This window comes from Xiphophorus couchianus, chromosome 13 (assembly GCF_001444195.1).
Source record: "Xiphophorus couchianus chromosome 13, X_couchianus-1.0, whole genome shotgun sequence".
NCBI lineage: Eukaryota > Metazoa > Chordata > Actinopteri > Cyprinodontiformes > Poeciliidae > Xiphophorus > Xiphophorus couchianus.
This window is the reverse complement of record NC_040240.1, coordinates 19,063,878-19,085,904: the sequence shown is the minus strand read 5'-3', so window position 1 is coordinate 19,085,904 and position 22,027 is coordinate 19,063,878. Positions and strand designations below refer to the sequence as shown.

General features: G+C 38.7%; 1 protein-coding gene across 1 annotated transcript in view; it reads left to right on the top strand.

Annotated features, from left to right (window-relative positions):
• Positions 1 to 22,027, top strand: part of LOC114155762 (gastrula zinc finger protein XlCGF8.2DB-like) — a 723,567-nt gene that overhangs the window by 432,558 nt on the left and 268,982 nt on the right. Inside the window, exon 1 of the mRNA XM_028035828.1 lies at positions 6,247 to 6,457. Coding sequence (XP_027891629.1) covers positions 6,394 to 6,457 — 64 coding nt within the window. The 5' untranslated portion in view covers positions 6,247 to 6,393. Of the gene's footprint in view, positions 6,458 to 22,027 lie in introns of the transcript that reaches the window.

Here is a 22,027-nt window from a genome sequence, read left to right as displayed (position 1 = left end):
TGAATGGGGGAAGAAGGGAGCGGGAGGTCGACAGGCGGATTGGCGCAGCGTCTGCAGTCAAGCGGGCGCTGTACCGGTCCGTCGTGGTGAAGAGAGAGCTGAGCCAAAAAGCGAAGCTCTCGATTTACCGGTCGATCTACATTCCCACCCTCATCTATGGTCATGAGCTTTGGGTCGTGACCGAAAGAACGAGATCGCGGATACAAGCGGCAGAAATGGGTTTCCTCCGTAGGGTGGCTGGGCTCTCCCTTAGAGATAGGGTGAGAAGCTCAGTCATCCGGGAGGGACTCAGAGTAGAGCCGCTGCTCCTTCACATCCAGAGGAGCCAGTTGAGGTGGCTCGGGCATCTGGTCAGGATGCCTCCTGGACGCCTCCCTGGTGAGGTGTTCCGGGCACGTCCCACCGGGAGGAGGCCCCGGAGAAGACCCAGGACACGCTGGAGGGACTATGTCTGTCGGCTGGCCTGGGAACGCCTCGGGATTCCCCCGGAAGAGCTGGAAGAAGTGGCCGGGGAGAGGGAAGTCTGGGCCTCCCTTCTGAAGCTGCTACCCCCGCGACCCGACCTCGGATAAGCGGAAGAAGATGGATGGATGGATAAATTGCTCCTTCGAAGCCGGAGTCCGATACGCCTGCGGTTTCCAGCGGGAGAGACGGACATCAGAAGACCGTGGCCACGGCAGGCCCCTAGGAGTCTCACATCTTTTCCAGGACTGTGTCTCCGACCCGCCTGCTGGAAACCAGCTGCTGACGGGACGTCCGTGAAGGGGGGACAAGTGAGTAGCGTTTAAATTAAAAAGTGAGCGAACGATTGAGGGTCGTTGCGCTTGTAAAACCCCATGAATCCTAGGCACTGATTGGTAACAGAAGGACTGAAAAATCAGTAACAGAAGGACGGCGGAGTCCACGTAAACTGAAAAACCCGTAATACCAAGTGTGAGTGTGAGTGTGAGAGTACTTGGAGGAATTTAAATACCACTAGGTATTTGTCCTCATACCAAACGGCAGGAGTGCAAACGGTGAACCTCTGGTGGATGCATGTAGGCAAGAATTTCCCACCTGAAAAGGTTGAAGAGGGAATTACCACAACAGGGGATTGATCACCGTCCTGCTAAGAATTGATCCAGTCTTTTAGAGTCCACCCTATGTGTTTTTAAGACTGGAACGAAATTGACTAAATTGCTCAAAATGGGAAAAGGGAATAGCAAATTAACACCGAAAGATAAACTCCAGTGTAAGGACCGGAAGTTTATGGAAAGACAAAACCCTAACTCAGTAAAGAATTTAAATAAATTGATAGAAAAATATAACTTTCAGGGCCAATTAAACACTCAAAAAAACTGACTGAGTTATAGGATGAAGTACGACAGAAAACAAAAATCAAATCAAAAAAATATGAGTAGTGAAGGAATGGGCGAGTTAGAAAAGTGGATGGAGGAGCTAAAAAGAGAGAAGAAGGCAATCAGAAAAGTTAGGATAAAACAGGAGAGCAAGAAGAGTGAAGCAGATCAGGCAGCAGAGCAGGGAGGAGCTCAGGTAGGAGTTATAAGAAAAAAGCAATGTCAAATTTATTTATATAGCACTTTAAAAACAGGCATAAAACTGCACCAAAGTGCTGCACAAGAATGACAATAACACAAATGAATAAAAACAGAGTATCAAAACACTAGTTCAATTAAATGCCAAGGAATAAAAATGAGTTTTAAGAAGCGATTTAAAATGATCCAGGCTGTGGGCAGATCTAATTTGGAAAAGTAGGTTGTTCCATAGAAGAGGAGCAACAACAGAAAAAGCCCCATCTCCTTTCCTCTTAAGCAACCAAATACAGAAAGAAAATAAAAAGAAGATTTTGAAGATATAGAGTATAGATAAATAAATAAATGATTTAGTAAACAAAATGAAAAATAATGAATTATCTAAAAGCTGGAAAGAAAAGTAGGTGAGAGGAAGTTCATGCAAGTAGGGAGTGAGGATTGTTTTGTGGTCTGTCTGACAGTAGAGAAGTCATGATCATCGCATAAGGCAAGATTTTGATGTAGTTTTAGTTTTCTAAATTCAGAGAACAGTTTTCTCTTTAGAGTGGCTTGTTTAAGTAAGCAAATGATTTATGAGGAATGAAATAATATGGGAAGTTTTAAACGTTTCACAACTGCAAAGAAAATAATAATTTGGTATTGTGATGCCTTGAGTGGACATCCAGAGAGGTTGACAAGCAAGTGTTAAGGTGCCAACCTGAACATTATCCAGCTGAATACCTCAATTTAGGCTTTGATGAGAGGGGGGGTATCTTTACTTTTCCTACACACACTCGCACACATAATGCAACGTGATTGGATTTGGGGAGAAGGGCGTGATTAATTTGCCATATAAAGAAACCTGGAATGGAGTAGTGGAACGGAGTGGCAATGTAATCACAATGCACTGTAAGCCATGTAATGTGTTTTGAGGCAATTGACCAAAATCCCGGACGATTTTTAGGTCTGAAAAGTAGGACATGTCCGGGACAAAGAGGACGTCTGGTCACCCTACCATCGAGGTAACGTCTTATGAAATGGTTATAATCCTCTTGTTTCAGTAACTATAGCTTGGTCACTAGACACTACTGTATTGTGAAACGTTGACCATAAATGAACTTTGTTTGGCATTGTTTCAGTTCCACACGTGGTGTATTTAGCTTAGGCCTAATGTTGACTGTAGCAGGCTACCTAGACTCCTCTGTTCAAGGGGGGACAGAAGCCATAGCGATAGCAATTTAGACTAAATTTAACGAATATAGGAAAGGCATGCAAGTTCAAAACCAGGTTTACAGAGATGACAATAAGCTGCATTTCCCTCCCAATTCTTTTTTTCTTTTGCATAATGACCAGTTGTGTGCACCACCTACTGACTGTAGGATTGACTGATTCACTGATTTGTGAAGTAGAGTAATCGTAACAGCTCTTTTTCTTCATGTTGGCCGCATTTTCTGTACTATTTATTTTTCTCATTTTCAGCACTGACCTTACTTGAAGGGAAAACGTAAGGCTTACAAAAACTTTGTATTTTCTGTCCTGGAGGGTATACTAAGAAGCTGGCTCAGTTGTAAAGCAGGTTAAGTTAACCTTGTGCTATAGGTAAAGCACCTAATTTTCTTAACTAAATGATGCCTGCAGGTATATCTATTAGCAGGTTTAATTTTGCCTGCACTTGGTTGGGTACATTATTTTAAGTGTATTTGACAAGTTTACCAAAATATAAAAAATGTCATTCAAACTGCATTTGCTTTGTTTTACTTTTTACTTGTACTTTTCATTACATTACTTGAGTACATCCATTTTTACAGTAATTTCCATACTTAAGTACAAGAAGTTTCAGATACTTTAAGACTTTAACTCAAGTAACATTTCAGTCAGTGACTTGGACTTTTACCAAAGTCATATTTTGGAGAGGTACTTGTACTTTTACTTGACTCTGAGATTTCAGTACTTTATACAACACTGATTCAGGGGCCTCCAGACATTCAGGGTCCTCCAGACACTCAGGGGCCTCCAGACATTCAGGGTCCTCCAGACATTCAGGGTCCTCCAGACATTCAGGGTCCTCCAGACACTCAGGGTCCTCCAGACATTCAGGAGCCTCCAGAAACTCAGGGGCCTCCAGACATTCAGGGGCCTCCAGACACTCAGGGGCCTCCAGAAATTCAGGGTCCTCCAGACACTCAGGGGCCTCCAGACATTCAGGGGCCTCTAGACACTCAGGGGCCTCCAGAAATTCAGGGGCCTCCAGACACTCAGGGGCCTCCAGACATTCAGGGGCCTCCAGACACTCAGAGGCCTCCAGACACTCAGGGGCCGCCAAGAAATGGTTTAATTGTAACACAGACCACAGATCTAAACCTGTAGCATCAATTATAGAGAATGACAATGTTATTATATTTTATTTAAAGCTTTCAGCTGAGAAAAATAAATTGTACATTTAGGATTTAATTAGGAAGTTTATTTTTTAAAAGTTTAAAGAATCATCTTGATAGTTTGATTGTTGTGTTACCATGGCTACAATATGGTGTAATCTTTGTGTTTGAATTGGGTTTGTTCACAAATACATCACAGCAAATAACCAATAATCAGTGATTGATTTTAAACTCTGCCAATAAACCTGGTCTCCCTCTCACAGATTCACCTGATCGATATTTAAACATGTCAATGATGCTGAGGTTCTTAGTAGGACGGGTTCCGGAGGGAGGAGGGTTCTGTCTAAGGCCCCATATTACCTTGGGCCGGCCCTGGAGGAACAGCTGCTGCGATGCGCATCTCTTGAATCTACCTGGAATCTACCTGGAATCCACCTGGAATCTACCTGGAATCCGCCAGGTGGCCCCCATGTCAGCCCCCTGATGCTTTGGAGACTTTTTGATTCATTTCATTGTGGCATGTTTGGCTTTTTGCTGCGGTTCTAATTATTGCTACAATATTTTCTCTGATGTTTATTTTATGAACTCTAAATGGGCCGAATCTTCCTTTAACACTTGAGGTTCTGCAATAAGTTCTATTTACAGCCGCGAACCTCCAGCCCAGATTCCGTCAGCAGCAGCTTTAACCCACCTAGTAGAAACGTTAAGGAGAAGCAGAGCGAACAGTCAGTGGGTGGTACCAGGTGGTACCGGGTGGTACCAGGTGGTACCAGGTGGTACCGGGGCTGTGAGCTGCGTCGCGACTCGCGGTAACAGTCGCAGTACCATGTCTTATACCAGGATGTCTGATATAAAGACAGATATTCTTTCTATCTATCAGTGGACCGACTCAAGCTGCCTGTAGCGAACCGGGCCTTGAGCAGAATGTTGACGTTAAAGTCAGAAGTTTCTCTGCAGCATTTCAGAGTTTAGGGGCGAGGCGGGTTTTGTCCTGCTATTGCAAGGACGATTATAAAAATATAAATAGAAACAGTTTTTCTAACGTCAACATCAGACCTACATTTTTAATCACAAACCAGTGTATGAAAAAATATTCTTGCCCATAATTTGATAGTTAGAGGACACAGATCTGCCTCCTCCTCACCATGGACCCGGAGTCTGAACAACATGGAGGCTCTGAGAGTCATTATTAGACTGAGGGCAGCCAGACTAGTTTATTTTTACTAAATTATTATACTTAGCTAAATATTATTGCTGAGGGGCGCAAACAGGCCTTCTGACATACAGATAAAAAAAAATAATAATAATAAAAAAAAAACTCAAAAAGGGCACTAGGGGCATCAAGGATAAAAGGGGCAGGGACTCAATGCCACTAAGCCCCCCCTCTGCACGCGCCTGGGAGCCACTGACCTCCGTTGTGCTTTTTTTTCTTCCTGTCTTTTCCCTCTTTATAACTACAGAGAGTGACATTTGAAAACGGAAAAAATACAGCGGAGCGGAGGTTCACCTTCCAGCTCGACAACCACCCTAAACATGAAGTCAGGGCTACAATGCGATGGTTTAAAACAAAACATATTCATGTGTTAGAATGGCCCAGTCAAAGTTCACATGATCAGTATTACTTCACAATAGTATCCCACTTTATGTTGGTTATTCACATAAAATTCCAATGTAATATATTTACGTATGCATTTATTATGTGACAAAATATGGAAAAGTTCAAGGGGTTGTTAAAGCAACATCAATCTAGGAGGCAGACATCAGAGCAAAAGTACAAGTTTATTACAGCAATTGCAATTGGAGAAAATCCCATTAACACACAGTGAGCGTCAAGAGTGAACACACACGAGTGTCAAAGGAGTCTCTGAGTTCTCTGTCGCTCAGGGCTTCCTCTTATACAGAGTTGACCACACAGCCTATGGCTGAGTTCCTTGAACATACAAGAATAGAAAAAGACAAGAAGTTCAGGCAGTTTCTGACAAATAGGTCACAGATGGAACACCTGCAGCCTTGAGGCGTCGACACCTTAACCACAATAATTTGCTGATTCTCTCAACTTAATTGTAATAATATTTTGGTCTTTCCTGCTGAGCTGTTTTCTCTTAAATTTTACTGTCTTTTTATATTGAAATGGTTTATGTGTATTTAGATAGATCTAAGTTATACTAATGTCTTAGAAACTAATTAAATGTAATGTTTCATTTACAAGTTGTGAGTTTTTCTTTAGCATGTTTACCGCCTTATGTTTCATCCCAGTAGATGGTCCTTGGCCAAGACACGTCACCCGCTCCTATTATCCAGAAGGGGGCGGTAATGCAACAATGTGAATGCCGACAGTCATAAAATCCCAAACAAGAAGAATAGGAGGAAGAACAACAAGATGGCGCAAATAAGAAGTTGCTGAGCTGTTGAGAGTTTTGTCTCAACGAGTTTCTCAATGATCAGTTAATCCTGCTGAAGAAACATCGACAGACTTTTAAGAAATCATCGTCAAATCCGAGGAAGAGATGGATGATCATCGCAGACTGCTGGATTTCTCCCGGAGGCCCCAGATAATCTTACACCGAATAGGTAGGAACCAGCAGCGTTTGGATTCAGGTTAATGTCTAAATGTATGAAGCTTTGTGTATGAGGATCATTTTAGCAACTGTTCCCCTCCTGTATGAATGTTTTGATATCAGATAAATGAACGCAAACATCACAACTACGCTGTGAGAATGGGTTATTGATGTAGAGAAAAAAAATCACATTTTTTTATGGCTTTTCCTCCTTTAATTTGTAATAAATAAATTGTAGTAGCGACTGTTTGTCAAAGCAAATATGTTAGAAAAGCCCAATCAACAAACCACTGCTGCATTGAGGTGATGCTTCGTACGTAGGAAAAAGAAGTTTAATGTGCAAAAAACCATGAAGATTGTTTTAATGTTGTTTTTTCCGTTAGCAAATAATAAAGATCAAATTTTTCATAGTTTCCTCTCCTGCTCTGGTGAAAACCCAGTGCATGCTGGTCCTGTACCAGTCTCTATACTTACACAAAATGGACGCTCTGTTATTATTTTGTTTCATTTTGTGTTTTTTCTGTTTAACAATTATGTCCTAGTTCACTGTAGTTTAGTCCTTAATGGTTATTCTAGTTTCATTATTTAATGTTACTTATTGTGGCTGGATCTCTCGTTTTTGTTTTCCTTGTGACAGTCCACAACTAGTGTTTCCAGTTGTGTTTATTTCTTAGTTATTACTCTTTAAGTTATTCTTCAGTGTTTCCTGTTCCCCTGTGTTCTTCTCCTCACTCATTTTCAGCAATTAGCCACATTTTAAGCAACAAGGCAATACAAAGTACTTTACAGGAATTTAAAAGGAAATCCAAACAAAATAACAAACCAAAAGAAAGAGCAAACGAAGAAACACCTAAAAATGTTGATCCAAAGTAAATAAACCAGATACTCCTATTAAGGGTTGGCAGATAAGTATAAGTAAGTAAGTATGCGCTGGTCTAATTAATTTTCTGGTTTGCAAGAATAGGACTCTAAAAAGTAGTTGCTAAGGTAGTTTTTCTGGATTCCAAGTTTGTTCAAATTCCTTTTCTGGGTTAAAAGTGAGTACTCCACAGTTTCTGACAAAATAAAATAAAAAGAGAAAAGGACACATTAGGGCACATGGCAACATTCAGACAAAACAAAGACATGAGTGAAGGCGGTGACATCACAGGGCCATGAAACCACGTTGCTCAGCCTCCCGGCAGAAGTCCGATAAGATGTTATCAAAGAATGTCCTTGGGAGCGCTCAGCTCCACAGCTGCATGGATAACAGGAGGGGGTGAGGTGGGAAGCAGCGTTATGTTTACATATCTTCAAGGAGATTGGAAAAATGCAGCCCTTCCAAGGCAACACGGGAAAAGCCCATTCAGATATAGAATGTCTTAGGTCAGGCAACGTCTTCAAGATCTACTTCAGTCCATTAGGGAGTTTGAGTCCTCAGCTGGGCTGCGAGTCTCAGCAAGACTCACATCCAACTTGAGTCTGTCCACACCAATATTCTGAGTGTTCACTAGTTTGGTCAAGTCCGTCACAAATTTGTGGATAAGCCAGTTATTTGCAAGCTCCAAACAGCAGAAATCCTGTTATCATGAATAAATCCAGGGTGTATCCCTCTGGTTGTGTCCAGAGGGAGACAGAGAGCCAGACAAAGGACCAAAACTGAGGGAATAGAAGGAGGATCTTCAGACCATCTCTTCCATTGATCGAAATTGGCTAACAAGCCAGATACTCTGGACCCTCTGAAAATTACAGTGCAAAGAATTCTTCATCACATAAAGAACATTATGGACAACCATGAGTATCCTCTATATCAAGCTGTTATAAAACACCAAAGTGTCTCCTGCACCCAGTTTTCTCTTGGAGAAAATTTGATCAACTAAGGCCTCCAAATGTGGGGCTTGCTACAGCCCTGCGCCACCACAGTACGTCCCACATTCAGATTTTTAATATGGCCCAAAATGAAATGAGTTTGATGCCCTTGCGTTAGAATGTCTCAGTGAAAGTTCACAAGGTCAGTGTTACTTCACAGTTGTAAACAAGCACTCTGGTTCTCGGCGAAACCTTACACTTTTTTTCTTTGCGCCCTCCCTACCCATCTTTGCCATATACTCCTTCCCCCCTTGCTCCTTTCCTGACGACATCCGTGCGACTGTTGAGCAGAGCACTTCTAAGGACTTGCTCTTAGATAATCAATCAATCAATCAAATTTTATTTGTATAGCACATTTCAGCAGCAAGACATTTCAAAGTGCTTTACATCATTACAAACACAGAATCACAATGCAATATAGAATCAATCATTAAGTCAAGTTACATCAATAAATTTGTAATTGATTACATTTCAAATGCAATTCTAAACAGTTGGGTTTTCAGTTGAGATTTAAAAGAAGTCAGTGTTTCAGCTGCTTTACAGTTTTCTGGAGGTTTGTTCCAAATTTGTGGTGCATAGATGCTGAAAGCTGCTTCTCCTCGTTTGGTTCTGGTTCTGGGGATGCAGAGCAGACCAGAACCAGAAGACCTGAGACGTCTGGAAGGTTGATACAACAACAGCAGATCTTTAATGTATTGTGGTGCTAAGCCGTTCAGTGATTTATAAACTAACAACAGTATTTTAAAGTCTATTCTTTGAGCTACAGGGAGCCAGTGTAGGGACTTTAAAACTGGTGTTATGTGCTCTATCTTCCTGGTTTTAGTGAGAACGTGAGCAGCAGCATTCTGGATCAGCTGCAGCTGTTTGATTGATTTGTTGGACAGACCTAAATGAAATTCCTTTCTCATTTACTTTAATAAAGTAAACCATTCTTTGTTTTTCTGTGTTTTCTTGCCCAGATTGCCTGCAACATAACGTTTCTGAGGAGCAGATATGTAACCAGGAGAGGAGCTTCACTCTGGACAAGGACGAGTTAGAACCTCTGCAGGTGAAACAAGAACAGGAATGGCCTGAAAATCTGCAGATAAAAGAAGAGCAGGAGGTCCTAGAGCATCAGCAGATAAAAGAAGAGCAGGAGGTTCTGGAACATCAGCAGATAAAAGAAGAGCAGGAGGTTCTAGAACATCAGCAGATAAAAGAAGAGCAGGAGGTTCTGGAACATCAGCAGATAAAAGAAGAGCAGGAGGTTCTGGAACATCAGCAGATAAAAGAAGAGCAGGAGGTTCTGGAACATCAGCAGCTAAAAGAAGAGCAGGAGGTCCTAGAGCATCAGCAGATAAAAGAAGAGCAGGAGGTTCTGGAACATCAGCAGATAAAAGAAGAGCAGGAGGTTCTAGAACATCAGCAGATAAAAGAAGAGCAGGAGGTTCTAGAACATCAGCAGATAAAAGAAGAGCAGGAGGTTCTAGAACATCAGCAAAAAAAAGTGGATGAGAAAGAAGGTTACTACAGTCAGCAGCTTGAGCTAAAACAAGAGACTGATACCTGCATAGTGGTTCCTGTTGGTGAGCAAAGAAACCACATTGAATCAGAACCAAACAAGAAACAAGTCATCTTCCGGGAAGCAGTTGAAGCTAAGAACCAAAATCAGGAAAGAAGAAAACCTTTCTCATGTGTCATCTGTGACAAACGTTTCTTTTTCAAATCTGCTTTTGAGCCTCACATGAGAACTCATACGGGTATAAAGCCGTTTTCATGTGTGAACTGTGGAAAAAGCTTTAGTCATAAACAGAATTTAACTAAGCACATAAGGATTCACACCGGTGAAAAGCCGTTTTCATGTGTAACCTGTGGTAAAGGTTTTTATCAAAAACAAGATTTGACTAAGCACATAAGGATTCACACTGGTGAAAAGCCATTTTCATGTGTGAACTGTGGAAAAGGTTTTTGTCAAAAACAGGATTTAACTCAGCATCTGAGGACTCACACTGGTGAAAAGCCATTTTCTTGTGCGACCTGTGGGAAGTGTTTTTGTCAAAAACATAGTTTAACCCAGCACATGAGGAGTCACACAGGTGAAAAGCCGTTTTCATGTGGGACCTGTGGAAAGGGTTTTTGTCAAAAACATAGTTTAATTGACCACATGAGGAGTCATACAGGTGAAATGCCTTTTTCATGCGTGACCTGTGGAAAGAAATTTAGTCAGAAACGTTTTTTAACTCAGCACATGACGGTTCACACAGGTGAAAACTCTTTTTCATGTGTTAACTGTGGAAAAGGTTTTAGTCAAAAACAAGGTTTAACTGAGCATATGAGGATTCACACTGGTGAAAAGCCGTTTTCATGTGGGACCTGTGGAAAATGTTTTTGTCAAAAACGTAGTTTAAGTAAGCATATGATGAGTCATATAGGTGAAAAGCCGTTTTCATGTGTGACCTGTGGAAAACGTTTCACTTTCAAATTGTCTGTCAGTGTTCACATGAGAATTCATACAGATGAAAAGCCGTTTTCATGTGGGATCTGTGGAAAAAAATTTCGTCAAAAACAGCATTTAACTCGGCACATGAGGATTCACACTGGTGAAAAGCCTTTTTCATGTGTGACCTGTGGAAAAAGTTATCGTCAAAAATACGACTTAACTCTCCACATGAGGAGCCACTTAGGTGAAAAGTTGTAGAAGTATTTTCCTTGTATGACTTGTGTCACCTACTTAGTGATGAGCTACCCTGAATTTTGTTTCTTTGCTGGCATATTCTGTAGCGCAAAATTCTTAAAAACTGAAAATCTGTGGAGAATCCAAAAGAGAAACATGGATCTATGAGCTGTTATCATTCTGAGGGAAAATTGTTCATTTTAGTAATGTTTAGTACAGTTAACAGAGTCTGACCGGACATGGACTCCCTGCCAGAACATTCTAATGAGATTGGACTAGCAGGATTGACTTTTATTATTCTGTACAGTGGAGAAATTTTTTGTGGGTTATGTTTATAGTTTTTTTTTTTTAAGAAAAAATGGAATGTACTGGAATGCGTGATTGTTTTTAATGAATCTATACAAAATATAATTGCGATAGGTTTGTCTTTAAAGCAAGATGAGATTGAAACTGACGCTGTCAGTTAGTTCAAGTTATATTACCCAGTCTTACTGTACCTATTTAAAATATTTTCAAATTAAATAAAATTCATTCGTACTTTAAAGAAAGTTCAAGATTCCTCACAAACTAATTTTCATTCATTGATTGTACAAAGTATGTGTGACTGATTTCCATAAATGACTTTTTCTCTCGTCTTAGTTGTAATAACATGAAGGAGATTGGAACAACTGCACTCTCCTCTAAATGCATCATATGCGGCTGGTAGAAGTCATCCGCAGTCACCAATGACCCTCTCCAGATGAGGGCCACAGACCCCCAGATGCCCTAAACCAATTTTCATGTGTGACCTGTAGAAAAAGTTTTAGTCGAAAACATTATTCAACTGAGCACATGTTGATTCATACTGGTGAAAAGCCATTTTCTGTGGAAAGTGTTTTTGTCTAAAACAATCTTTCTCAAACTGGTGTTCTGCAGGCGCCCCCCAGTGGTCCGCGAGGTACTGCATGTAAACAACTGTTTATCTGCCGTGCTGTGACGCTACGGCTAGCTTACCTAAGGATTGTCTTAAAAATAATGGCTTAAAACCGGGTTACTCAAAAGAAAAGCTGCAGATACCGATGGAAAGAAAACTCCAGGTATATTATATGACCAGACGAAGCCGAGTTACAGCTGCTGAGTGTTGATGTGACGTTCACTGGCAATTGGATTCCCCTGAACGGTTAGCGGCTGGAATTGCTCCAGTTAGTCAGAACTGTTCTTTGTTTTTTATGACTTTGCTTTGTAATGAATAATGCTCTGTTTTCAGGTCAACAGCTATTGTTATTTTTATTTAATTGAAAAATATTAAAGAAATACAATAAATAAATACAATTGCTAGAAACTGGTTAATATTCAGTGGTGCAGAAAATAGTTTTTTGTTTCTGTCAAAGCAACTCAAGTCTATTTTTCTTTAATTGTGCTTCTAAATCACAAATAGCCCTAAATGTTATTAATGCACACAACACTTGGTGGTAAAGAACAACTTCTTTATTTCCATTTGTTTGACACCTTTGGAAAGTTTAGACACTTTCAGAATCAGTGAATAATTCAAAATGAACAAGTAGACCTGTTCATGGCTTTCTGGTGGCCAGTCACACTTACCAAACAGCACCACTCTTCTCATTAGGATGAACAAAGAAAACAATAATATGTGAATTAAGAGTCTAATATTTTCATTTCAGCTTGCAGCTGATATCAGATATTAAGATGTATGACTGTGGGGGCAATGTCAGGTTAGGTAGTCCTCTGACTGTTTGCTAAATGGGTTAGGTGGTCCTCAGCCTGAAAACGTTTGAGAAACATTGATCTAAAACATCAGATAGCTGAACATTTGAGGAGTCATACGTAGAAGTATTCTCCATGTATGGTATGCTTTGTAATGACCAGACATGGACTCCCTTCCAGAACATTCTCACAAGATTAGACTTGAGGGATTGATTTGAATTATTCTTGTTCAATAGAGACATTTTGTAGTTTAAAAAAAAAAATCAAAAATAGAATCTACTAGGATAGTTGAGTGTACATTTGTACTTTAAAAGAAATCCAAGATTCACCACAAACTAAAAATAGCACATAACTGGAAAGTGAATGGAACTGGTTCATACAAAATGTGTTGGACAATTGCAGCCCAACGTACTGTATCTGAACACACTGCAAGCTAATCTCTGTGTGAGTGTGCTTGTGTAAATAAGGTTTCTCCATAAAATGTTCAATAATGAGTGTAGGGAGCCACAGACATGAAAGATTGGAGCTGCAGAGATCTGAGCGTGGAACCCCAGGAGCACCACAGTGGCTACAACTGCACTCTCCTCTAAACACTAGAAGTCATCCCCAGAGTCACCAAAGAGGGCCACAGACCCCCAGATGCCCACCTGCAACTCCCCCAAACCAGCAAAATGAGTCTATAACAAAAGCTAATGTTGATAAAAAAGTTAAGTGTTCCAGTCTGAGCAATAATGCATCAAAACTACATTTATACAGATGTCAGAATAAATATGAGTGTACAAGGAGCAGATGAGTATCTCAGGTTTAAGAAATAATTATGTGTAGATTTTGAATTTCTTGCTCTTCTTATTTGGTGGAGTTATAAATAAACTGTAAAAGTGAAACATGTTGCAGGATGTAGAAAATATGAGTCAGAGGACTATATGACCCCTGAATTTGCAGAGACACATTGGTGACCTGTCCAGGGTGACCTCGCCTCTCGCCTGAAATGTCTGGCTGGAGATGGGCACCAGCACCAGCACCCCTCCCAGCTCCACTAGGGACAAAGGTGCAAAGAAAATGGATGGATGAATAGATTTGCAGATAACTGGAATACTAATATTGTATTTGTTTTACTTAAGCGTCTTTCAAAGCAATATATGAGAAATTTTTAGATGTGATGATCCTATTATCCAGAAGGTGACAGTAATGCAACAATATGAAAGGCGACAGTCATAAAATCCCCCCCCAAAAAGAAGAGAAGGAAGGAGAAATAGGAGAAAAAGAAAAGGTGGTGTATAGTCTGCCTTGCTGAGTTTGAGTGTTTCTTTAAACAAGTTTATATACGAGCAGTTAACTCCTGTTGACGACTATTTAAAGAAATCAGCGTCAAGTCGGAGGAAGAGATGGATGATCATCGCAGACTGCTGGATTTCTCCCGGAGGCCCCAGATAATCTTACACCGAATAGGTATTTCTCACCGATACATGTTAAACCTAAAATATTCATCCCTTTGTTGCAGTTTTAGTTATTATATTTTGTACTGTATCTGTAATGTTTTTGTGTTTCCATTTATAAGTCTGTCTCTGCTGTGCTCTCTATATAGCATAGCATACTATTGTAAATTCTGCAAGTTATTTTAAAACTTTTGCATGCATGAAGGAATAAAAACAACAACCAAAGTCTCAAAATTAAATAGAATTAAAATTAAATTAAATTTGGGTGATTCTCATGTGTCATCTGTGATTTGACTTTCAAATCTGTTTTTGATGCTCACATGAGAACTCATACGGGTGAAAAGCCTTTTTCATGTGTGAACTGTGGAAAATATTTTAGTAAAAAATATTGTTTAACTCAGCATATGATGATTCACACAGGTGAATCAGATTATCAGATATTAGGAAAAGAAATATTACAGATATTTGCCCAAAAATTTATAATAGAATACAGAATAAATATAATGATTATTTGTAATTGTATACTGATGGTTCACAAGCTCCAAAAACTGAAGTTTCTAGTGTTACAGTAGTGATTCCTGGATTAAAGATTAACATTTAATAAAGAACATCTGATTATTTGAGTATATATGTAGTAGATTTATGTGCTACATTAGTAGCTTTAGAAAAGGTGGAGGATACTAATTTAATAAAATAATAGTTTGTAGTGATTCATTATCTGCAATGTTGACTGTATATTGAAAACGGAAGTACAAATAATCCCCAAAATATATTATTTTAGGTTATGGTTGTTCATCATAGACTAACAAAACAAAAATGTCATATTATTTTGGAGTCCTGCTCATGTAGGTATTTTGGGTAATGAAAGATCAGACAGGTTGGCTAAGAAGGCTGTTAAAAAAGAAGATTTTGATATGACAATAAAATGATCTAAATCTGAAGGCAAAAGTAAGAAGTTATAGAAAATGAGGTGGGAAAATTAAAAAAAAGGAAGACATTTGGATACAAAATACAGTTTATGTTATAATTAGATGAATAAACAGGAAAGAGAAGATAATTATAAATAGAATAAGAACTGGTCATAGTTTTTTGATTGGCACTAAGATGGGGAAACATCTTACTGGTTTATGTAATTGGTGTAATACTGGATAAACGATTGAACATGTTTTTATTAGTAGTAAAAATATGTGAATCAAAGAAGATTACTGAATATGGAAACAGGTTTTAATAGAAAATTGAAATCTGAGAATGTGGTTGCTCAGTTAAATAGTAATGAAGGAAAAGGAAAGATATTTTGTTCTTTAAAAAATACTGGACTTATTATAATTTGAGGAATAAGTATTGAGATCCAAGAGATGGCAGTAGTGCACCAATAATGGATACAAGCTGCCGATAAAATCAATAGAAGAAGAAGAAGAGGAGGGGTGGGAGAAGAGGAAGTGGAAATAAGAGAAGATGGCGTATGATGTCTGTGTCGTTGAATGTTCGAGAGTTTTCTAAAAGGTTTATCAACGAGCCGTTAACTGCTGCTGAAGAAACATTCACAGAGTTTAAAGAAATCATCGTCAAGTCGGAGGAAGAGATGGATGATCATCGCAGACTGCTGGATTTCTCCCGGAGGCCCCAGATAATCTTACACCGAATAGGTAGGAACCACCAGCGTTTGGATGCAGGTTAAGGTCTAAATGTCTGCACCTTTCTGTATGAGGATCATTTTAGTAAATGTTCTTTTCCCGTATAAATGTTTTGTTAACCGGTAAATGAACGCAGGAATCACAATTACGCTGTGAAAATGGCTTATTGATGTAGAAATAAAATGACCTTTTATGGCTTTTCCTCCTTTAACTAATCAAACTTACTTTTGAAAACAGGAGAAATGTGAACAATGCAGCGCAAGGTTAGTAAAGCAAACAGCATGAAACAATAATAGTGTGTTAGTAGCTGTAAAATGTAACTAGTAAATTCCTGAAGAAATTTAACCGGGGCCTGCCAAAGTGTGCACGTCGGTTTCAGCATCAGGTTTCTGATGCTGAATATTAGCATCAATGCTAAAGAAAGCTGCAACGAAAGCAATAGCATAAGGAGACCCACTAACATGGACTTGCACCATTCAGTATGATAAAGTAAGTGTATCAGCTAAAATTTGCCAAAATGCTAATGTTAGCATGATTGCTGTCAGTAGCATGTGGGGCATCACTAGGATGTTTTCTATAATTGACTTAATCCATTCAGTATACTAAACATTGCTAAGTCATAAAAATAGCTAATAGCTTATTTAAGCTAAAAGGCTAATGCTTGAGGGGGATATTGAGACTTTTATTTTGGAAAAACCTGTAAGCTTCATATTAAATGGCCACAGTAATCCAATGTCGAACAGTGGTTTGTTTAAACCAGTCACATAAAGCCAAAAATAGCAATTACTTGATGTAAAAATGGTCAATGCTTTTATTTTGAAATTTTAAGTAAGCTTCATTTCAAAGGGCCAAAGTTCTCCCATGTGTAACAGTGTTTGGGTTAGATCAGTTCTATACAGCCCATAGCAGCAAGTCGTTCTAAATGGCAGCTCAGTCCTCCTCTGTTTTAACTGAGTCTTCCACCATAGTTAGAACTACAGTGATGCGTATTTGTAGTCCTAAGCAGCAGCCAATAGCCTCCTGAGTTCCGTTGCTATGATAAATAATCCTCTCTGCCAACTGTCAGCTGTGAGTGAGACATGCAGGGGGAGACAATAGAGCTTTGGAACTGATGTCTGGCGCAGTCGCTCGGCGCCATCTTTTGAGGCCACAGACCAAAACAAACTTTATTCCGGCGTTTTCATTGTGTTACCGAACAAATCAAAGTTGTTTTCAAGTTGGATATTGGATTTTCGCACGCTGCAGAGTAAGCTCAAGGTTGATCCGATTTATGAACGCTAATCCCGGCCAGCTGTTCTCTACCGCTCCCTCCTCAAGCGCTCAGAGGTTCGGGGACCGTCAGATTTCCGAACCAAACACTCCTGTAAATAAATGCTTTGCCTTCTGACCAACTGGTACAAAAAAGGGATAGTTCATGCTATTTCATGAGGCACACTATCCACTATTAAAATTTCAAGTCATATTCAATATTTTAAATAATTTTAATATGAAGTAATGTTTTGTTCAATAGCTTCTAAATCGTCTGCCCTATTCACTCAAAATCAGTGTGAAATTGTTCTACTGACTGTATAGATGAAGCACACTCATCTTTATTACATTTTGACCCCTTTTTTATTTTTTAACTAAGTTTATATTTTAAAAAAAATGTTCGTAAGATGCATTACCTCAGATGATCATCACATTTGTTACCTGTAATCTTCAATAACATAAAATTTTAGGACAGGATCTATTTCATTACATGTTCACTTCTTACCTGAATTATGTTAAATACAACAAATATTTACTTAAAGTGTGACCTATTTCATAACATTTACTTGTCACCTTTATTGTTTACCCTGAAATGTTTAATTACACATTAAATGTTTAAAGATGGGCTCTTTCATCTGGTTTGATTATTTACATTAAATATTTACTGCAAAATGTGATTATATAATTGTTTGCTTTAATCATATAAAATGTTTATTTGAAAAGTATACTCTTTCATTACATGTATGTTTATCACTTGAAATATTTTAAATATAAATTTTTACTTGAAATGTGATTCATGTCATCACCTGTTTACATGCAACTTGAAGAGCTTGAATTAAACGTCTCATGAATGTTTTACCACATTAAATTATGAAACACATAATTCAACACAAATGGTTCCTGTTCCTCCTCAGGGTGTGCAGCCTTGCTGAGCTCTTCTCCTGGGGTTTCTTCCTCAGCCTCTCCGACTCGCTCCTCTTCTCCTCTGTGTTTTCATTATTTACCTCTTCTGGTAAACACAGTCTCTGTAACTTGTTGATCCACCATAGTCTTGCTGTATCACCTCTTTAATTGGCGCACATGTCAGTCCAATGTTGTGGCGTTTACCTTGGAGTGACCCAGATTCGGTCTAGATTGAGCTAATCCATTTCATACGACTGTTTGCCTTTTAAGAGGACATATCAGAACAAACATCAGTATTAATTTTGTAAAAAATAAATTGTAGTGACGATTGTTTGTCAAACCAAACATCCTATAAAAGTTCAGTCAACAAGCCACTGCTGCACTGAGGTGATGCTTCGTACGAAGGTAAAAGAAGTTCAATGTCCAAAAAACTTGAAAATTGCTTTTATAGTTTGTTTTTTTCCAGTTTGACAAGCAAATAACAAAGATCAAACTTTACATTAGTGATGTGTTGAGTAATGAAGCGGGTAAGACAGAGAACTCACCTAAACCTGAGCAGTTAAAGTTTTTATTTTTTAGTAATCAATCGTTGTCCCTGGTGACATAGCGAGTAACAAGCCAATCACAACCCTCTTTTCTATTTGTTTCTAGTTTTCTTTTGGATCCAGCCATTGTTTCATACAACCAGATTAATCAGAATTTATGTATCAGAATCACAAACATATTTTACTTGTTTATTCATTGTAAAGCTTCATGTTGTTTTCACGTTGCCTATTTGGGGCCTGCCCATAGCAATGCATAGGGATGCAATCTCTATGCATTGCACGGCAGGCACCTATTGTTCTACACCTCAAAATAACTGCTGCTTAGACTCAAAATAGACAGAATTTTGTCTGCCTCTCTGAGCTGCTCTTTAGAACCACAGTGATGGCAGAATGTCAGAACTACAGACATGGTGAAACAACTGCTATAAACTCATTGCATCTCTGAATAGTGATGCCCCACATGCTACTGACAGCATTCACATTGAATACACATTGAATTAGTACGGCCATTTAATATGAAACTTACTGAAGATTTCAAAATAAAAGCCTTAATATTCTTCTAAGGTTAGTGCACTACCATCGGCAGTGAAATAATGTTAGCCTGCATTATCTTTGCTAATATCTTTGCTGCATTAGTCTTTTAGCTTAAATGAGCTATTAGCTAATTTTCTTACTTATTAGCCATGTTTAGTATACCGAATGGAGTAAGTAAAGTACAGACAACATGCTAGTGATGCCCCACATGCTACTGACAGCATTCATGCTAACATTAGCATTTTGGCTAATTTCAGCTGATATATTTACTTTATCATACTGAATGGTGCAAGTACATGTTAGTAAACATTCTGGTCATTCTCCTCATATGATTGCAGCTTTCTTTAGCATTGATGCTAATTTTTAGATGGATGGAGTTCCTCAGTGCTTCATGAAGCTGCATCTCACCATCACTACTTTTCATTGTTTCCTCTCCTGCTCTGGTCAAAACCCACAGGCCCAACCCAGTGCATGCTGGTCCTATACCAGTCCCTATACTTACAGAAAATGGACCCACAGTTCTTAATGTCTAACTTACAAAAGTAAATAACAAACAAAAAGCAACAAAAACTAAACAATTATTAACCTGTAAATAAACTCTGTAAATAAACCCCAAAAATAAAGTGAACTAAAATCAAATTTTAATACAAATAAAAGTAATGATAGTTCCAAATTAAGTAATATCTTGAAATAATAAAATTTACTCGTAAATATTAACAACATTGGCAACTATTATTAATTTTATAATAAATAAAAAATATTTAATATCCGTTCATTTGAGAATTCTCCAATTGTCAGCTGGATTTGTCGTCTGATCTGTCTCTCTGTCTACGCACTTAAATTTTTCGGTGTGGGTTTTTTAATTTTTTTCATTTCTGCTGTAAACGATGAACGATTTCTCCCATTTACTTCAATAAAATAACGATTGCTTTTTAAATCTGTTTTCTTGTCCAGATTGCCTGCAGTGTAACATTTATTACCTGGAGAGGAGATCCACTCTGGACCAGGAGGAGTTGGAACCTCTGCAGGTGAAACAAGAACAGGAAGAGCCAGAAGATCATCAGATAAAAGAAGAGCAGGAGGATCTAAAACACCAGCAGATAAAAGTGGAAGAGAAAGAAGTTTACTGCAGTCAGGATGAAGAACAGATTGAATTAAAACAGGAGACTGATACCTGCATGTTGGTTCCTGTTGATGAGCAAACAGACCACACTGAATCAGAACCAAACAGGAACCAAGACATCTTCCAGGAAGCTGCTGAAGCTGAGAACCAAAATCAGGAAAGAAGAAAATCTTTCTCATGTGACAGCTGTGAAAAACGTTTGACTTCAAAATCTGTTGTTGTTCACATGAGAACTCATACGGGTGAAAAGCCGTTTACATGTTTGACCTGTGGAAAAAGTTTTATTCGAAAACAGCAGTTAACTGAGCACATGATGATTCACACTGGTGAAAAGCCGTTTTCATGTGTGAACTGTGGAAAAAGTTTTATTCGAAAACAGCAGTTAACTCGGCACATGATGATTCACACTGGTGAAAAGCCGTTTTCATGTGTGAACTGTGGAAAAAGTTTTATTCGAAAACAGCATTTAACTCGGCACATGATGATTCACACTGGTGAAAAGCCGTTTTCATGTGGGAACTGTAGAAAAGGTTTTAGTCACAAAGAGTATTTCACTCAGCACATGATGATTCACACTGGTGAAAAGCCGTTTTCATGTGGGAACTGTGGAAAACGTTTTATTCGAAATCAGCAGTTAACTCGGCACATGATGATTCACACTGGTGAAAAGCCATTTTCATGTGGGAACTGTGGGAAGAGTTTTAGTCTAAAACAGCAGTTAACTCAGCACATGATGATTCACACTGGTGAAAAGCCATTTTCATGTGGGAACTGTGGGAAGAGTTTTATTCGAAAACAACAGTTAACTCAGCACATGACGCGTCACACAGTTGAAAAGCAGTAGAAGTATTTTCCATACATGTTCTATATTGAGGTTCACTATAGAACTGATTTGGTTTAAAACTAGAATGAAAGACTGGAGGGGTTTCATGTCTATAAAGCTGAAAATTGTTGTATTTGTTAAATGTGATCATTTGGATACTTAGAGATGTGCAACCATGACACATTTTCTTGTTCTTTTTGGTATATTCTGTATCAATAAACAATAATGATAAACTGTATGTTATTGTATCAACATACTGTTTATGTCAAACTGTATGTTGTGTGTGTACAACGTGAAGAGCAGAGGGCTCAGCACACAGCCCTGAGGAGTGCCAGTACTGATGCTGATAGATGAAGAGGCTTGGGGGCCCACTGACTATTTCATGTATTAACAGAGTTTGACCGGACATGGACTCCCTTCCAGAACATTCTCACATGATTGGACTTGAGGGATTGATTTGTATTATTCTGTACCATAGAGAGAGTTTGTGGTGTTTATTTTTGTAGTTTTTTAGATCAACAATAGAATGTATATAATTGAGTGTTTTCAAAAAATCTGCAAGAAAAGTATTTGTGATAGTTTTGTCTTTAAAGTGAAATGAGATTGAAACTGATTTCATTTCTTTCAAATTATATTAACTTTTTTTACTCTACCTAATTAAAATCTCTTCAAATAAAAAAATGCATTTGTACTTTAAAGAAAATGCAAGATTCACCACAAACTAATTTTCATGCATTGATTGCACAAAGTACATGTGATTATTTTCAATAATTTGTTTTCTTCTCTAATTTTACCTGTAATTATTTTTCTCTCTTCTGCTGCAGCATTTAGATTTCTCTCTTTTTATGTTGTAACCATTTTTATGTGTATTTATATGAGTAAAATTAAAAGTTTTGAGTTTTCCTTTAGTGTATGTTATGTTTTATATTTGAACCCAGTAGATGGTGGCACTACACCTGTACTGGTTGTAGCCACTGTGGTTCCTGTAACTGATGGGTTGCCGGTTCGAAATCCCCACATCCATCTCAATTGTTGAGTCCTTGAGCAAGGCACCAAACCTGCCTTGCCTGCTGTTAGTCAGAAGTCCGATGGCGCCGATTGTGTAGCAGCTTCTATCAGTCTGTCCTAGGGC